Source organism: Vanacampus margaritifer, chromosome 5 (assembly GCF_051991255.1).
Source record: "Vanacampus margaritifer isolate UIUO_Vmar chromosome 5, RoL_Vmar_1.0, whole genome shotgun sequence".
NCBI classification, from domain to species: Eukaryota; Metazoa; Chordata; class Actinopteri; order Syngnathiformes; family Syngnathidae; genus Vanacampus; species Vanacampus margaritifer.
The window spans coordinates 22,247,917-22,264,213 of NC_135436.1; the positions used below are offsets into that span (position 1 = coordinate 22,247,917).

The 16,297-nt window shown below is 38.8% G+C and overlaps 3 protein-coding genes and 1 long non-coding RNA gene across 5 annotated transcripts in view; 2 read left to right on the forward strand and 2 right to left on the reverse strand.

Annotated features, from left to right (window-relative positions):
- The first annotated feature begins 408 nt into the window (after positions 1–408).
- On the forward strand, positions 409–6,761 carry ppm1na (protein phosphatase, Mg2+/Mn2+ dependent, 1Na (putative)). Its single transcript, XM_077566592.1, has 6 exons — positions 409–1,081; positions 2,957–3,528; positions 5,663–5,780; positions 5,866–5,980; positions 6,076–6,139; positions 6,312–6,761. The coding sequence occupies exons 1-6, from the start codon at positions 676–678 to the stop codon at positions 6,342–6,344; spliced, it is 1,308 nt and encodes a 435-aa protein (XP_077422718.1). The 5' UTR covers positions 409–675; the 3' UTR covers positions 6,345–6,761.
- On the reverse strand, positions 5,612–9,770 carry LOC144052490 (uncharacterized). The gene is made up of 3 exons (XR_013294226.1): positions 9,385–9,770; positions 5,907–5,987; positions 5,612–5,788 (listed from the first exon to the last, which is right to left on the reverse strand). It is a non-coding gene; the product is annotated as an uncharacterized LOC144052490 (long non-coding RNA).
- LOC144052488 (amino acid transporter heavy chain SLC3A2) lies at positions 9,300–14,293 on the forward strand. The gene is made up of 9 exons (XM_077566591.1): positions 9,300–9,787; positions 10,652–10,807; positions 11,085–11,173; positions 11,249–11,326; positions 11,406–11,461; positions 12,499–12,694; positions 12,784–12,888; positions 12,986–13,018; positions 13,821–14,293. Exons 1-9 carry the CDS (start codon positions 9,400–9,402, stop codon positions 14,199–14,201), a joined length of 1,482 nt encoding a protein of 493 aa, XP_077422717.1. The 5' UTR covers positions 9,300–9,399; the 3' UTR covers positions 14,202–14,293.
- Positions 14,294–15,369: 1,076 nt separating this feature from the next.
- Positions 15,370–16,297, reverse strand: part of ptgir (prostaglandin I2 receptor) — a 32,490-nt gene continuing 31,562 nt past the window's right edge. For both annotated transcript variants that reach the window (XM_077565276.1, XM_077565277.1), the window contains one exon: positions 15,370–16,297. This exon is cut by the window's right edge and continues 2,224 nt beyond it. The gene's annotated coding sequence lies outside the window, so the exon portion shown is untranslated.

Genomic DNA, 16,297 nt, shown 5'->3' on the forward strand with positions numbered 1-16,297 from the left:
AAAACCGAGATCTGGGCAGTACAAGCCGTGTCTGCCATCTAGTGGTGGATGGTGATATTACAACCTCAAACTACAATCGATGCATAATCGCAGTTTTGCACCCATATTCACATATTTGCAGAATTTTGGGGCTTTCTGAAGAAAAAAAAAAGTTGTTTTTTATTTGGGGGTGAATTAATCAAGAAGTCACAAAAATATCTTTATCCAAAGTTTTTATTAATAATGTTTTCCATCAATTAGTGAGTTAGAATTAAACCAGTTCCCGGCGTATTCTAAAGGCCGCATGTGTGCTGGCAAGTCATGTAAGTGATTAACCCAGCAGTGTTCTAGAGACGAAGGGAGGGAGGAAGGTGGAAGCCAAGTAGGATAAAGATGCGGAAATAGACAAGCCAATAGACGCTTGCGGCTAAGACGGGAGGAGTACAGAACACACAGACCCAAAGAGTTGTGATCAAATTCACAGCGTGACCACATTAGTGAAGGATGCAAGAACCTGCGTGAGCTCCGTGTTTCATTTTAAGTCCATCTTTTCGACTTAAGTTTGAGTTCACCTGCTCATCAGCTGCCCTGGACCTGCTGAGGAAGACTCAGGTCCGACGGAGGGTCACCAGCAGGAGGAGGAGGCTCGCGGCGGCCAGGTCGAGCAAGAAGCTCGAGCAGCGCCTCCGAGGCGTGATGAGGACGGCGCGCAGGGCGAGCAACGTGGAGGTGCCCTCCTTCCTCCGCCAGCTGGTTAAAGAAACGGAGAAGATGGTGACCTTCTTTTTCAAAGGCGGCTCAAGAGAAAAGGGGCAAGAGGAGCAGGACAGCTTCGACGAAGAGGACGACATGCCCAGCCCGTACCTGGAGAGGCCCGTCTTGGAGAAGCACGTGTCCGAGGGGGGGTCTCAGTCGGGGGTAAACTACGCGGTGGCGAGCATGCAGGGCTGGAGGGCTCAGATGGAAGACGCGCACACTTGCATGCCTCACATGAGAGGGGAGCTGAGCGAGTGGGCCTACTTCGCAGTGTTTGACGGCCACGCGGGGAGCACGGTGGCCCAGTACTGCTCCAGGAACCTGCTGGACCACATCCTCGCCACAGGTACTGGAACATAAATTCAAACTGATTTTTTACCATAAAATGTCCATAAAATTGCCCAAAATGTCAGAGAATTTAAAAAAAAATGCTGAAAAATGTGAAACGTAGCTATAAAATGTCGATAAACAAAAGAAGAAAATACTGTAAAATGTAGACAAAATTGCTGCCCCCCCAACCCAAAAGTCAGATTTTTTTTTAAAGCAGAAAAGAAAATGTTTAAAATGTTACTATGAAATGTCTACAAAGAAAATAAAAAAAATTGTGAAAATTACAATAAAATGGCCAATACAAAGTCAGAAAATGGATTTTAAAAAAGGCAGGAAAAAAAATGTTCAAAAAAACCATAAATTGTCCAAAAACAAAATAAATTTTGAAAATTGCCAAAAAATGTCAGAATTTTTTTTATTTTTGGGGATAAAATATGATTTAAATGAATTAATGATTCAGATTTTTTTTAAAGAATAATTAAATATTCACATATTGTAAGACTTTTTTTGAGACCATAAAATGGAGGAAAAGCAGAAAATTAGCTTAAAATGTCCATGAAATTGCCAAAAATGTCAGAGAATTTTAAAAAAAAAATGCAGAAAAAATGTGAAACGTAGCTATAAAATGTTGAAAAACAAAAGAAGAAATCCTGAAAATTACTGTAAAATATAGACAAAATTGCCACAAAAAAAGCCAGAAAACTTGTTTTTTTAAAGCAGAAAAGAAAATGTTTAAAAAGTTATTATGAAATGTCCAAAAACAAAAGAAAAAATCCCGAAAAATACCATAAAATGTCCACAAAATTACCAATATAAAGTCAGAAAATTTATTTAAGAAAAGACTGGAAAGAAAATATTTAAAAAGCCATAAATTGTCCAAAAACAAAATAAATTTTGAAAATTGACAAAAAATGTCAGAATTTTTTTTATTTTTTGGGATAAAATATGATTTAAATGAATTAATGATTCAGATTTTTTTTTAAAGAATAATTAAATATTCACATATTGTAAGACTTTTTTTGAGACCATAAAATGCCCAAAAGGGAAGAGGAAAAGCAGAAAATTAGCATAAAAATGTCCATGAAATTGCAAAAAATGTCATAGAATTTAAAAAAATTGCCAAAAAAATGTGAAACGTAGCTATAAAATGTTCAAAAACAAAAGAAGAAATCCTGAAAATTACTGTAAAATGTAGACAAAATTGCCACAAAAAAAGCCAGAAAACTTATTTTTTTAAAGCAGAAAAGAAAATGTTTCAAAAGTTATTATGAAATGTCCAAAAACAAAAGAAAAAATCCCGAAAAATACCATAAAATGTCCACAAAATTACCAATACAAAGTCAGAAAATTTATTTAAGAAAAGACTGAAAAGAAAATATTTTAAAAGCCATAAATTGTCCAAAAACAAAATAAATTTTGAAAATTACCATAAAATGTCCACAAAATTGCCCAAAATTTATATTAAAAAGGCAGAAAAAATGTTAACAAAAAAGCCACAAAATGTCTAGTAAAGGAAGGTAAGAGACAGAAAATGACCCTAATTTATCTCTAAAATTGTTAAAAATTTGACAGAAAGGCAGAAAATTCTAAAAACGTATGAAAAACAAAGTATGAAAAATTACACCAATTTTTTTTCTTCTTAAATCCAAAAACGGAGGAAAGAAAAAATGAATTTCAAAGTGTGGATGCGGCATATTTTTCTGTTATGGTGCAGCTCTAATTATCTCTTGGGTTCTCAGTACATTAGACCAACCTGAACACACGACTTCACTCATCACAATGTTCAAATGTTTTGCGGCTGCAGACAGATTTAGTATTTATTTAGCCTAAAATGGTTCTTTTGCCAGTAAAGGTTGCTGACCCCTGAAATAGAGCCATGCGTTTGACACAGGTGATGTAAAATCAAGCGAAGACCCAGAACAGGTGAAGGAGGGCATCCGCGAGGGATTCCTCGAAATCGACCGCCACATGCACAAACTGGCCCGTGAGGACAACTGGGACCGGAGCGGAACCACGGCGGCGGCCATTATGATCTCCCCGCAATACGTGTACTTCATCAACTGCGGGGATTCGCGCACTCTTCTCTGCAACGACGGCAAGCTGGTCTTCTACACCGAGGACCACAAGCCCTTCAACCCCAGGGAGAAGGAGCGCATACAGAACGCCGGCGGCTCCGTCACGCTGCAACGCATCAACGGCTCGCTGGCCGTATCCAGAGCGCTGGGCGACTTTGACTTCAAGGAGGTGGACTGGAGGCCGCAGACGGAGCAGCTGGTGTCGCCCGAGCCCGAAGTGTACGAGGTGGCGCGGGCGGCCCGGGACGAGTTCATCGTGCTGGCGTGCGACGGCGTTTGGGACGCCATCGGCAACGAGGAACTCTGCGCCTTTGTGCGCAGCCGCCTGCAGGTGTGCGACGACCTGCGAGAGATTTGCACGCAAGTCATCGACCTTTGTCTCTACAAGGTGAGACGATGTGCAAATAAGTGGGGCGGGGCCAAACAAATTCCCAATTTTAAAATTTCAATTTTAAGGGGAAGTCGACCCCGCTCAGGTCTCAGGCAACAACCAATCACAGCTCAGTTTCAGAAAACAAGTGAGCTGTGATTGGTCGTTGGAGCAACTGTGATGTCATCTTCAGTTGACAACAAGTGGCAAAATGGCCGCCGCATGAGATGGATAAAAACGGCTGGATTTTGCTTCATAACTCATATTCCACAAATGTAATATTAATCAGAATGTCACATCTAACATATCATTGTCAAGAAATGTTTAAGGATGATGTACTTGAATAACGACAACATTACTGTTTATTTGAATAATGGCATACGCTTTGGGGTTGCATAAGTGTGCACACCCTCTTAGAAAGTGGGGACAGGACAGCGTTCAAAATTAACCAATCACATTCAAACTCACTAAATGGGCGTCAGCACACAACTGCCACAATTTAAAGTTTCTCTGATTAGCCCCAGATAAAGTTTAGCTGCTGGAACAGTTCATAATTCCCTCTAAATTGACTTTTTTCCCCGTAAAAATGGGCATCACGTGCAGCGCATTTGACTCTGTGATTGCCTTACACCGGGTTTCTTTCTTATTATATTAAAACGATTGCGCTTGTGAGGCCTTGTGAGGGTGTATTTGTTCATCAAGGTTTGTTGAAGGTTGCAAACGGTTGTAAATATGTTCTCAAAACTGTTTTTATGGTTGCAAACAGTTTTTCTCGTCGCCATCAAATTATGAAATGGTTCCAAATTTCTTTAAAACCTCACTTCCTGTTCCCAGATGGTGCACAACAATCAAACAACAACAATAAAACTCAATTGTTAAATTTATATATCGTTGTGACATTTTAAGTTCGTACCGTGCAGGGGCACCAAATGTGATGTAAGTCATGTGCAGCAAGTAATAGTTTCCCAACAGTTACAACAAGTGTTTTCATGAATGGAGAGCTTTACATTGAAGGGAGGCATGAGCATGACAAAGAGGCATTACGCTGACGTTCATTTGTAAGTAGATTTATCCGACCTCCCAGTCGAGAGCGTCAACCTGACACTATAAATAGTCGCGTTCGCTATTATGCTACGCTGGGACATTGGACGACACATGGCTGGGATTAACACTAAATGTGGGGGAGTGCTGTTGCTCGATATACACCAGCTCAGTGGCATTATCCTACCCTTACATGGCGGTCTATTTGTTACACCTGAAAAGCTTAAAGTCTACCAGCACTCACTCATGAGACTTGCTGTTCCTCGGCTGTGTGATGACATCATAGAGGATGTGGATGATGTCATCAAACCTGCCTCATTATATACTGGACACGCAGTACCTTTGCCATTATTAAGACATACTTAAGAGAATTATTTTAAGTGCCATGTAAAGCCATTTTGCTTTGGTGAACATCTTCAAAATTACTATATAAAAATCATTATAATTTAACTCATTCACTGCCATTGACGGCTATAAACGTCAAAAATTAATTTTAACTATTTCAATTAGTTTAACTTTTTTTTCCACTTTTGTTAACAAGAGTATGAAAACCTAGAATTGTTTTTATTGTACATTTAGAACAGATATGAAATTTGTGATTAATTGCGAGTTAACTAGTGAAGTCATGCGATTAATTACAATTAAAAACTTGAATCACCTGACGCCCCGAATTTTTAATCTTTTCTTCTTTTTTTTAAAATTAATTCCCTGCCATTGACAGCTATAAACGTCAAAAAATCATTTTAACTATTTCTATTAATTTAAAAATATTTTTCCCACTTTTGTTAACAAGAGTATGAAAACCTAGATTTTTTTTATTGTACATTTAAAACCGTTATAAAATTTGTGATTAATCGTGAGTTAACTAGTGAAGTCATGCGATTAATAACAATTACAAAATTAAATCGCCTCATGCCCCTATTTTTAATCATGTTTTTTAAATGAATTTATGGCAGTGAATGAGTTAATTATAATAATAGCCTATTTTTTGTTATACAAATGTGTAGTACGTCACCAGACTTAATTAATTTTTTCTTCTTTACAGTACTATATATATGTTTTATTTTCCATATTACTTGATTAACCAATACTAATCTGTCGCCCCCTGCAGGGCAGCCTGGATAATATCAGCATCATTATAGTGTGCCTCCCGGGCGCCCCCCAGGTGTCCCAAGAGGCACTGCAGCAGGAGGCGGCGTTGGAACAACACATCGACATGAAAGTAGAAGGTGCTCACCTTAAAAAAAAAAAAATGAAATAAAAACTTTTGAGTTGTTGTTTTGTTTGCTCTTTCTAATCTAGTTTCACTTCCAGAAATCATCAAGATGATGCGGTCCAAAAATGAGGATCCTGACCTTTGGCATGTGATCAAGTTCCTCACCGAGGAGGAATTACCGGGACTTCCTCCAGGGGGCGGCATCACCAGCAAGTAAGCACTGAAACACACATAAGGACTCAAAAGTGAGGATGCCGATGCAACATTTGAGAAATTAGTTGTTCTTTTTGACATTTGTCGCCATGCAGGCGAGATTGCATCATCTCTTCGTATCAGAAACACCTCGCAGCTCTCAGGACTCACGAGCCAATGGTACGCAACATTACAGACACATTTATCTTTTATTCTTCTCGTCATTTTCATTTATCATTTGATTTTAGTACACTGTTTTGGGACATCCAGCATCTTTAAACTAATTTTCAATTACGTTTTTTTTTTTAAAACAATATACAGTGCATAATTATGCTGTTTTATGCCATTTTAGGACATTGGTGGATCAGAAGAGGATTCCAGCTAAAAGCATCACCATGGAAATCTTTTCATCAACATCTTTCATCAAGCCCATCCACATTTCAGAGGAACTCATTGACGCAGCATATTAATTTATGCCAATTTCTGGGCAGTTTACAAAATATCAAATTATTTAACACTTTCAATATGCATCATAAACATTGTATCATTCTGTCTTTACAAAGAAATTATTTTTGATTGATACTATCAGAGAGGGATTCATTTAGTGCAGTTTAAAGAGAAAACGCTGACAAAATAATGCAGACAACTTCTACTTTCTGGATGAAAGAAAGTACAACACAAGCTCTTAAAGATAGTGCTAAAGGAAAAAAAGAAAGAAAAGTAAAATGTTATTGCTATGAATGTATACTAAATTGTACATTTTCATGGAATGTGCTTTATGTAATTAAATGATATATGTAAATATTTAACCAAATACTAGCAATATTTAATAGGTATGATGAAATTCCACACCACACAATCACAACAGAGCATAATCATCTTTGGAAATGCTAAATTTGGGATACAGCTCTTGTACTGGATGTCATTAGATTGTACCGACTGTATACAATCAAGTGTCCCGCGACCGTACAATACTTACGTATACTGTACTTTACCATACACAAGTCAATAATAAACAATGTGCTCTCCGCACGTGCCGCATCTTCTCGTGATGACATACGCTAAAGAAGTTGACACGAAGCTGTCAGGGGTCAAAAGGTGAGCAGGAAGCCACGACGGGATAAAGGAATGCGTGAGCGAACTTGAGGAGAGAGATACAAGGAATTAGCACAAATGTTTTATTAAATGACTGACGGGAACTTTGGAAGATTGTGTGAGGTGTGACATCACAGATTATGTAACTGTTGTTCGCGGCATACAATGTTAAAATCTAGTCGTGAATTACGAAAAACAAATTGACCCCACCCCACAAGATGGCGCTAAAGCACTTAAAACAAACATCATAAAGCATCAACACAATGCGGCTAGCATGTACACAATCATGAACCCATGTTACACATAACACTATTTAGTGGTTAAATTATTCAAAAACTAACACACCACCTTCACAATAGGCTCATCTAAACTAGAAGCTCGTGACACTAGCATAAATAGCATGCTAGCACCAACTAAACGAGACATCACACATGGTCATACATGTGCACTTAATACACATACGGTATTAACTCATTAAATTCCCTCCATAGGCGTGCTAAAAAAAAAACTAGCGTCGATGCTGCGCTAATAATAAACAACTTGTACTTGAACTTAACCGGTACCGACACAGGGAGACAGAGCATAAAACGATACTCAGAGGCGTATGTTCTTTATCCTCTGAAAAAAATGTTAGTACAGTATTAGACTACTGCAGTTTAGTGTGATAACCTTTTGTTTCATCAGCAAATCAACACATGGTTTGTCTGTATGCATTATGCTGCCTCCTGGTGGCCATGATGCACAAACTGCTTTATATTTTACATTCGATGTAATTACGTTGTACTGTATGTTTTGATAAGAAAAAATGTCAGAGTGCTATTTTTATTTTTTTATTTTAAAAAACAAACATTTATTGCCGTTTTTTGGAGCACAGAAACAAATGAATGGCATTTTAATTAAATTCATTGGTGATAGAAAACAAAGTCTCCATTTCAATCACTCTATATAATCATAAAACGTACGTCATCATCCAAATACTTCTGCGTCTGACATACGAGGTTAGAAGAGCACACGATGGAAGGTCTTTGTCATGTGTCTTCAGAATGTGTTGTAAGGGTGCGTAGTGAGGATCGGCACCTGTGTATTAAGTGACTCAGCAATGCCTTTATTGGACAGAGGTTACTTCTTACCTCCTCACTCTGCAAAAGTCAGGACAGCGAGACCCCACGCAGGCGAAAGTTCCACGACAAGACGATTTGAAAGGAAAGAGATAAAGTGAGTAGTAACTGTGTTTGTTTGGCTGGTTGTTATACGGCAGGAAAAAAAATCGAGGAGTCAAATATCAGTTAAGGAAGAATATGTGCTCAAAAATAAGGTATGACAAATGGACATTTTCAAGAAACATATAAAGTCCAACACATTTTATAGGCCACAATCAAGTCTAAATTGACATGGCGCTAAAATTAGAACAATGACATTCAAAAAGGTATAATGTAATTCACCATGTCGCAACTTTAAGAGGAGTACAGTGTTCCCTCGCTGTAACGCGGTTCACTTTTTGCGGCCTCGCTATATAGCAGATTTTTTGGGGCGCAAATTTGCATGCATTTTTTTTTTACAGTAATTAATCTATTTTATCAAATTTATGAAGGTTTGAACATTGAAAATGTTTAAAGAGAGAAATGTGAGAAAATGCAAATGCCTCGATGGTGGTGAGGGGTTTTAGAGCCTTAAAACATTTATAATAAATGTACAACATAAAGCTAACTACTTCTCGGCTTTCATTTATTTTCTTTCTTTTTTTCTTTGAGATTCTCGGATTTCATTTCTTGAGCAGAAAACGAGGGAACATTGTAACAAATTAATTATATTATTTAAATATTCTATAGGGTGTCCCATAAGTTTAAATACATGTTTTTGTTTTGTTTTGTTTTTAAATATTTTTTGTATTTCATATGCCCTAAAAATGCATTTTAATTTAATAATAAGTATTAATTAATTAATTTTATTGTTTAAGATTACTGCACTGGTCACTTTATTTTTGCTTGATGATTCTCCATCGTTTTGTTTTATTTATTTATTGCCATTAATGTTGTTACCGCAGTAGCTCGTCATACTACTGGAAACAAATTATTGTATGTGTTTTTTTTTCTTCCTAAACATACAAACACATTTTTCTGTTTCCCACGAGGTTGTTTGCAGTTTCAAAACTGCTAGCAAGTTTTGAATGTGCATTCATGATCTGGCCTTTAATCGTGCTCAGAGTGAATGTAAACAAACACATTGCCAGCACATTGAATTGGGTGAGGGCTCATCATAAAACACCTGTAAGAAGCAGGAAATGCCACTAACGAGAAAGTGCGAGCCGGTTCACGAGTGTCCCCTCTCACCTGCAGCCCAGCGCCATGCCCCTGAACGTCGGCGACACCGGCTATGGCAGCGTGGCCGGCTCGGGTCTCTCGTCCAGCGGGGCCGCCGGCTCCTCGGAGACGGCCGCTTTGCTCGTCCCGGAGTTTGGGGAGGAAGGGGAGCCGGAGCAAGAATGGCGGCCCTTGAGCAAGGAGGAGCTGGACGAGTCGGCGGGAGGGCCCGGCTGGAAGAGGCTACGCTGCTACCTGGTGGTGCTCTTCTGGCTGGCGTGGCTCGCCATGCTGGCTACCGCCGTGGCCATCATCGTCACCAGCCCGCGGCCTGTGGCCACGCCGCTAAACTGGTGGCAGAAGTCGGTCTTTTTTCAACTGCAGCCCGACCTCTTCACCCGGACGCCACCTGCGGGCTCAGGGGCCGTCGACGGTGAGACAGTTAAGCTCCATTATCAGTTATTTAAATTGTATTTTTATTGTAACCAGTTACAACTGTTATGTGGTAGTTAGTTATTTTAATGTTATAAAATTTATTTATTTAATTAATTAAAATTTGGAAAGTAGAATAATTAAAATGTTATGCCCCCTAGTGTTACAGATAGGAAGTTGAAGAACGCCACACCATTTCACTGACGTCCTCCGTACTGTTTTGCTCGATTGGTGGATCAAACCCGGCAAGTTCTAGGTTCTAGGTAGGAATGTGAATAGTTGTTTGCCTATAAATGCCCTGCGATTGGCTGGCCACCAGTCCAGGGTAAGCTGGCGTGCGAATACCCGACTAAAGATGAACCGATACCGCATCAGAAACCGCACAGACTGAGACAGTTTCCTGTTGACTGCAAACAATAGCACCTAGTCTTTACCACGTTGTGTACAACAAAGGCCTCCGTGCAATGGGAGCCATTGCAAAACGTGTGTTTTCAATTCTGACTTTGTGAAAGTAATGATGCTCAGTAACCATCAATGCAACCAAAATGGCAAACAAGCTGTTACATAGAAGGAATCAAAGGTCAGCATTATTGTCAAGATAAAAATCTCAGATAGTTTTATCTGTTGCCAATGTTATGACTCGTATACCACAGATTATAACGTTCTAATTTGAAATTCTCATATGAAACCCTAACTTGAAACTTTAACCCAAGGTTGAAACCCTAATATGAAACCTGAACTTTAAACCCAAACCCTCTTTGAACCTTAACCCTAATTTAAAACACTACTTTGTAACCCCAACTCCATTTTAAAATAATACTTTGAAACCCTAACCCCTACTTTTGTTTGTTTGAAATAAATATAGCGCTATGTGATCAGTTTTCCTACCTCAAGTCTTTGGGCATTAGTGCTCTCATCCTGAGTGGCTTGTTCGGACCTTCAAATGCAACAGAGAGCGGAGGAGAGAGCTCAGGAATGCTGCCACAGGTCCAACATCTGCTCAGCGAGAGCAACAAAGTGGGTGAGTGAGTCAAAGGTTTTTAACTGAATGATTTTGGAAAATAATCTCATTGTGATTTTTTTTTTCTCTTCGATTTAGTGTGATTATTTTTTTGAAGGTCCTCTTCCAATGTATTTTTCAAATCTGTATTAAGCCCGTTACACAGCTGGTGGAGTGGTTTAGTGTTGTTTTGGCTTATTATGGCATGATTAAACTATCCAAGTTCCTGCCGAGCCATTAGTTTTTCGTTTCTGCTCGTGTTCTCCGTCCACATGTGTGATTATGTCTCGACGCGCAGGCCTCAAAGTGGTCCTGGACGTGTGCGATGTGCAGCTTTTTGGGGCTCGTGAAGACGCGGAGACTAAAGAAGCCTGGGACGCCACGCAGGTCTGACATGATCTCATTGAGAAATTCTGGTTTAGCAATGCGACATTTGCTGAAATGTGTATAACATTCCCACAGCATGCACTTCGTTTGTGGTTGGGTCAAGGCGTGGCAGGATTTTTAATGTGTGACACGGGTACAGCTTACACCGAAAAGGTAAATATTTTATCACTTGAGGACCTTTAAAAAAAAAAATAGTTTTAAACATTTTATTAAATGGATATTTGCATTACAGTCCTTGATGCTGTGGCGAGGTGTTTTGGAGGAGTTCAGTAAAGAAGATGAAGAAAGGTATTGTCAGTTGTTTATTGGTGGGTTGATTACGCCCACTTTTACACCCTTGTGCTCAGTAAGATGCGATAAAATTAATCATTTTTTGTAGAGGTTTAGTAATGTGTACTTGTGAGTGTTTCTACGCCATTTTGTTTGTCTAAATCTGCACTATTTGTGTTCAAATATCTGTTGCTTAAAGGGTTTTAGAGCACTACAACATCTATGCTATTTGTTAGCCTAGCAACGATGTTTTGCGTTGTGTGTTAGCATTACGCTAGCAGGGTTCCTTCGGCAAAATTATGGGGTTGTTTTACATATACAATGTGTAATTCTTTTTGCTTTATGTTTCATTTGATGGTAAACTTAAACTGGGAGTTTTAATAGACAGCTTGAAGTCTATTTTGGGAAGAATATTTACGAAATATATCAAATTGATGCTTGTTGTGAAGTGAGTTGAGTTTGCTCCTACCATCTAGCCCTAAATCAAGGCAACTTCTCGAGGCTAAAATCTTTTGTTGTTATAGTTTTTTGTGCATTTGGATTTATACACATTAAAACAATTGACAGCTGTTGATGTACAATAAAGACAGAACAATGACATTTTTTTATGACAATATGGAAGCAGAGCTGATTAAAATATTTTATTTTAGCTATATGTAAATATAAAAATTCAAAGAGTGCCTTTTGTTAAATTTCAAGTTCTTTTTTTAAAATACAAGTTACCCTAAATATGTAGTCAAAATTAGTTCAACAGCTGTAAAAATGTTTTTCTTACTGCTGCCCTTGGCTTGAAATACTAATGATCGCAAATGCTAGTAGTACAGGGGCTCCCTCTAGTGGTACTTAAAAGAATCACTGAATTCATCGTTTAAAAAAAGCTTGGACTAATACATTTTCCTTGATGTCTTCATTCATGATGTCACAGCAGTTTAAAGTTTGTTTTTAACCCAAGACAATGCAATTATTAAATACATTTGCAGTGAATTATTTTGAATTTAATAAATACTTCAGGAAATTGATGGGAGCCTTAATTTAACGTGTCTGTGTTTGTTCAGGATTATTGTGGTCAAGCAGACGCGAGACCTCCTTCCCCCTCTGAGGGTCTCCGGCCAGCAGCTCAACATCACCTTGGTGGACGTGCTCCTGAGGTCCGTGCTGCCCGCCTCACCTCGCCCACTGTCAGCCCGCCAGGTGGCCGACGCCATCGAGACTCATCTGCAGACGCCTGAAGACACGTGGCTCGGCTGGATGGTAAGAACGGCAAACGATGGTGTGACAGTGAACATTCTCCGTATGACATCATGGGCTGAAGGTCTAAAGGACAACTTGTCTCTTGTTAGGTTGGAGGCAAAGCGCCTTCTGATTTGAGGAGTCTGCTGCTGGTGTTGCTCATGACGCTGCCTGGGACACCTGTGGTCCAGTATGACCAATTATATCCCGCACAGGTTCAGTTCAAGATTTACATTCAAATGTATTTGCTAAATACTGAATTCAAGTCTTATGCAACTGTTTTGTGTTTCTCCACATGATGGCATATTGCAGGGAGGAAATGGCAGCAAATACTCCGACTCCGCAGTGAGTATTAGCATTATGTATATTTTATTTTCACAAAGTTGTCACTTTTATAGCTGGACTTTTTAGTCCTGGAATGTATAATCATGGAGACCAATAAATAGTTTGATTGGGGAGGTATGTTTATTCCTAAAAAGTATATTTAAAGGAATACAAGACTTATGAAAAACTAACCCGCTATTCTGTAAAATGGTTAATTTTAACTCTTCCCCGGAAAAAAAAAAGTCAATTCATGCCGAGCGATTATGATTTTATGTAACTTTTTATGAATACTTTTGCATTAAGTACAGCATTGGCCATTTTGGATAGTCACGTGATCATCGTGACATCATCACGATCACGTGACCAGGATAATGGCGTTCACCACAGTATGTTCTTATTTTGATACTTAATATGGTTTAATAGAAAATTATTATTTTTTCTTTTTGTAAAGTAGTTGGAGTTGTATAGTACACTACAGCTTATAGGTTAGTAGATGATTTAGCTTTGTCTCATTTTTTATCACACAAAATCTGGCATTTGAACAGGGGTGTATAGACTTTTTATATCCACTGTGAATATATTTCTGTCTGTCTTTTTCAAGACCTCTTTTATGGTAGTACAGTAACACGCCACACGGTGGCGCCTCTTTGATTTGTGTCATGTCTATTAAATTAAGTACCTGTGGAAATTGTTCAAGTCTTTGCTCCCTTTTGCTATCCAACTGCAACTGTCCATGCTAGCCAGCTTAGCTCACAGCCTCACACGATACAAGTAGCTGTACTTCTATTGAAACGGACTGAACCACTTTCTTCTTCTTCTTGAGGATAATTTCAAGTCGAGGCATTCCACAGTAGCTCTCTTCAACTCCCTGAGTCATAACCGAGCACGCGAAGAAGCTCTCGTCTTCGGAAACTTCACCTTCCTCCCCTTCAACGCCACCTACAACCTGTCCTCTTCCTCCGCGCCTCCCCTTCTGGCATTTCTGCGCTCGTGGGGATGCGTCCACTTCCTGGTTCTGCTCAACACCGGGTCCGAGCCCCAAGGCCTGGATCCCGCTTGGGCGCCCAGTCTGCCCGAGGCCGGCGTCTTCGTGGCCAGCACGGCGATGGGGCGCCTGGGCGCCGTCAACCTGGACACGCTGGTGCTTCGGGCCCGCGAAGCCGCGGTCGTCAAACTGTTTGAGCCTGGAAGCTACTCCTCGTAATATACGCAAATGTTAACGTTTTTTTTTTTTATTATTGTTATAGTCAACGTGATGGGTACTATTTGAGTCTGTAAAATAAAAGGATTACTACATCTCTAGCTGGCTTTTTTATGTGCTAAAATTGACCTTTGAAATGTTGCAATCAAGTGGTTTGTATTAGAAGAAGTAGAACCTGCTGGAGGCAATTACTCCTAAGCAACCACAAGCTCAATAGCTCATTGTCATTTTTTTTCTTCCATTGAGCACCAGTTGACAAGTCAAACGCCATACTGACAAGGCCACTAGGTGGTGGCATAAAACAAACAAAAAACGGTTCTCGTTCTCAAACTTTTAAGTACTCAAAATTCCACAGAAAAACAATCACAGATATATATATATATATATCCCAATCTAGCATTTTTCCTTAAAATTAAATATTAATGGCAATTTTCTATTGTTATTTCTAATTCCTGTCCGTAAAATGGCCACAAGATGGCGGCCAATACTGTTGTCAGGTGCTGCTAGGCAAGATACATTTCCCTGATTCGTACATTTACGCAATTTCATTCAATCATTTATGAAAGAGTAACATAACACTTTTTGGGAAACTGTGATTAAAGCATCACATCTGATAAACGTTATGTAAATGTTGAGCCATAAAAAAAGAGGAATGGATTTGATTTATAAATGACATTTCTGAATGAGGAATACAGCAGCACCGCTACAAACAATTTAACTGCATTCATTTTTTTCTGGAGGCAATCAACCGTCTATAGCAAGTACTTAAAAAAAATACGCTTCATATGAAATGCAATGCACATTATGTAATATAAACAGAAATTGACTTTTGTAAATACTAAACCCTTATATAATAATAAAAAGACCTATCTTTGCTCCTCCCTCTCTGTGTAGTTTTTGGCATCTTGTCAGTTAGCTCAGTAGCATCTCTGCTTTAATATTATATTACACATGCACATGACACCACAGCTTAGCTTCTGTCATTGCAATTCAAACAGTGGTGCTGTTTCTTACCACCGAAATGGTTCCCAGCTAGAAAAAAAATACATTAGCTAACATAGCAGAATAAAGCGTTTGGGATTACAGAATGCAGCAAAAATGAGGATTTGACTGTTGTTGTTCAGGAAAAAAATATTTTGCTACTTTGTCTTTTACACTTAGAAGATACACATTCAACAAATACAAATTTATTTCAACAACAAGATATTGGGTAACAGTACTTAAAACAGTTATTCATTGACACTGACTTTAAAGTACACATTCACAAATGTCCATCAAAAAAACAGCAAAAAATGACACATCTAAGCATTACAATACTTGTTTTGTTTTTTTGTAACTTTGCATTTCACATTTTTTTTAAAAAGTGTAGAGTGTTATTGAATGTTCTGTACATTACCATTTACAAATCAAACCTTACATTCATTCTCAATACGGGTCGTAACAAGTACTTGGCATGCATGTCATGCGTGGGCGAACCTCAAAAGTGAAAGCCATTGTGCAAAATCAACAAACAGTAACAACAGCAAAGAGGCAACAAATACACATTTGAAAGGCACGCTCATAACAAATCACATTCCTAAGCTGCAGAATTTACAGAGGAAGCACCACAAAAGCTCTTTCGACCCAAATAAAGTCCATGCATTGAGATTGTAGATTTAAATCCCAACAGTGTACACATTTCACGAATAAAACTATTTCCCAATTATTCATACACTGTACTTTCACACCATTGGTCATGCCAGGACTGAATCATAACGAAAGAACGCTGTAAACATTCATGCATGATTGATTTTAGCCACATGCACCCACTGGACACTTTATTAGGTACCCCCAACAGCAGGTCAGGGGTCGCACTTGCATGATATGCGTGGCACAGTTTTGACACCTGATGCAACCAAACTATTTTTATTCAGGGTTGGAATCGGCATGCGACGTAAAGCGTCTTGCTTCAGGACCAAACTGGATGTTAGCAAGGTTTACATGACTTGAACCTGTCCAAAATGGTGACCCATTTCAGCTTCAAATTCATCTTCAACCACTCTGCTGAGTTAAAAAAAATAATTGGGGAAAAGTACGATAACAGTGAGTGAGTTAACAAC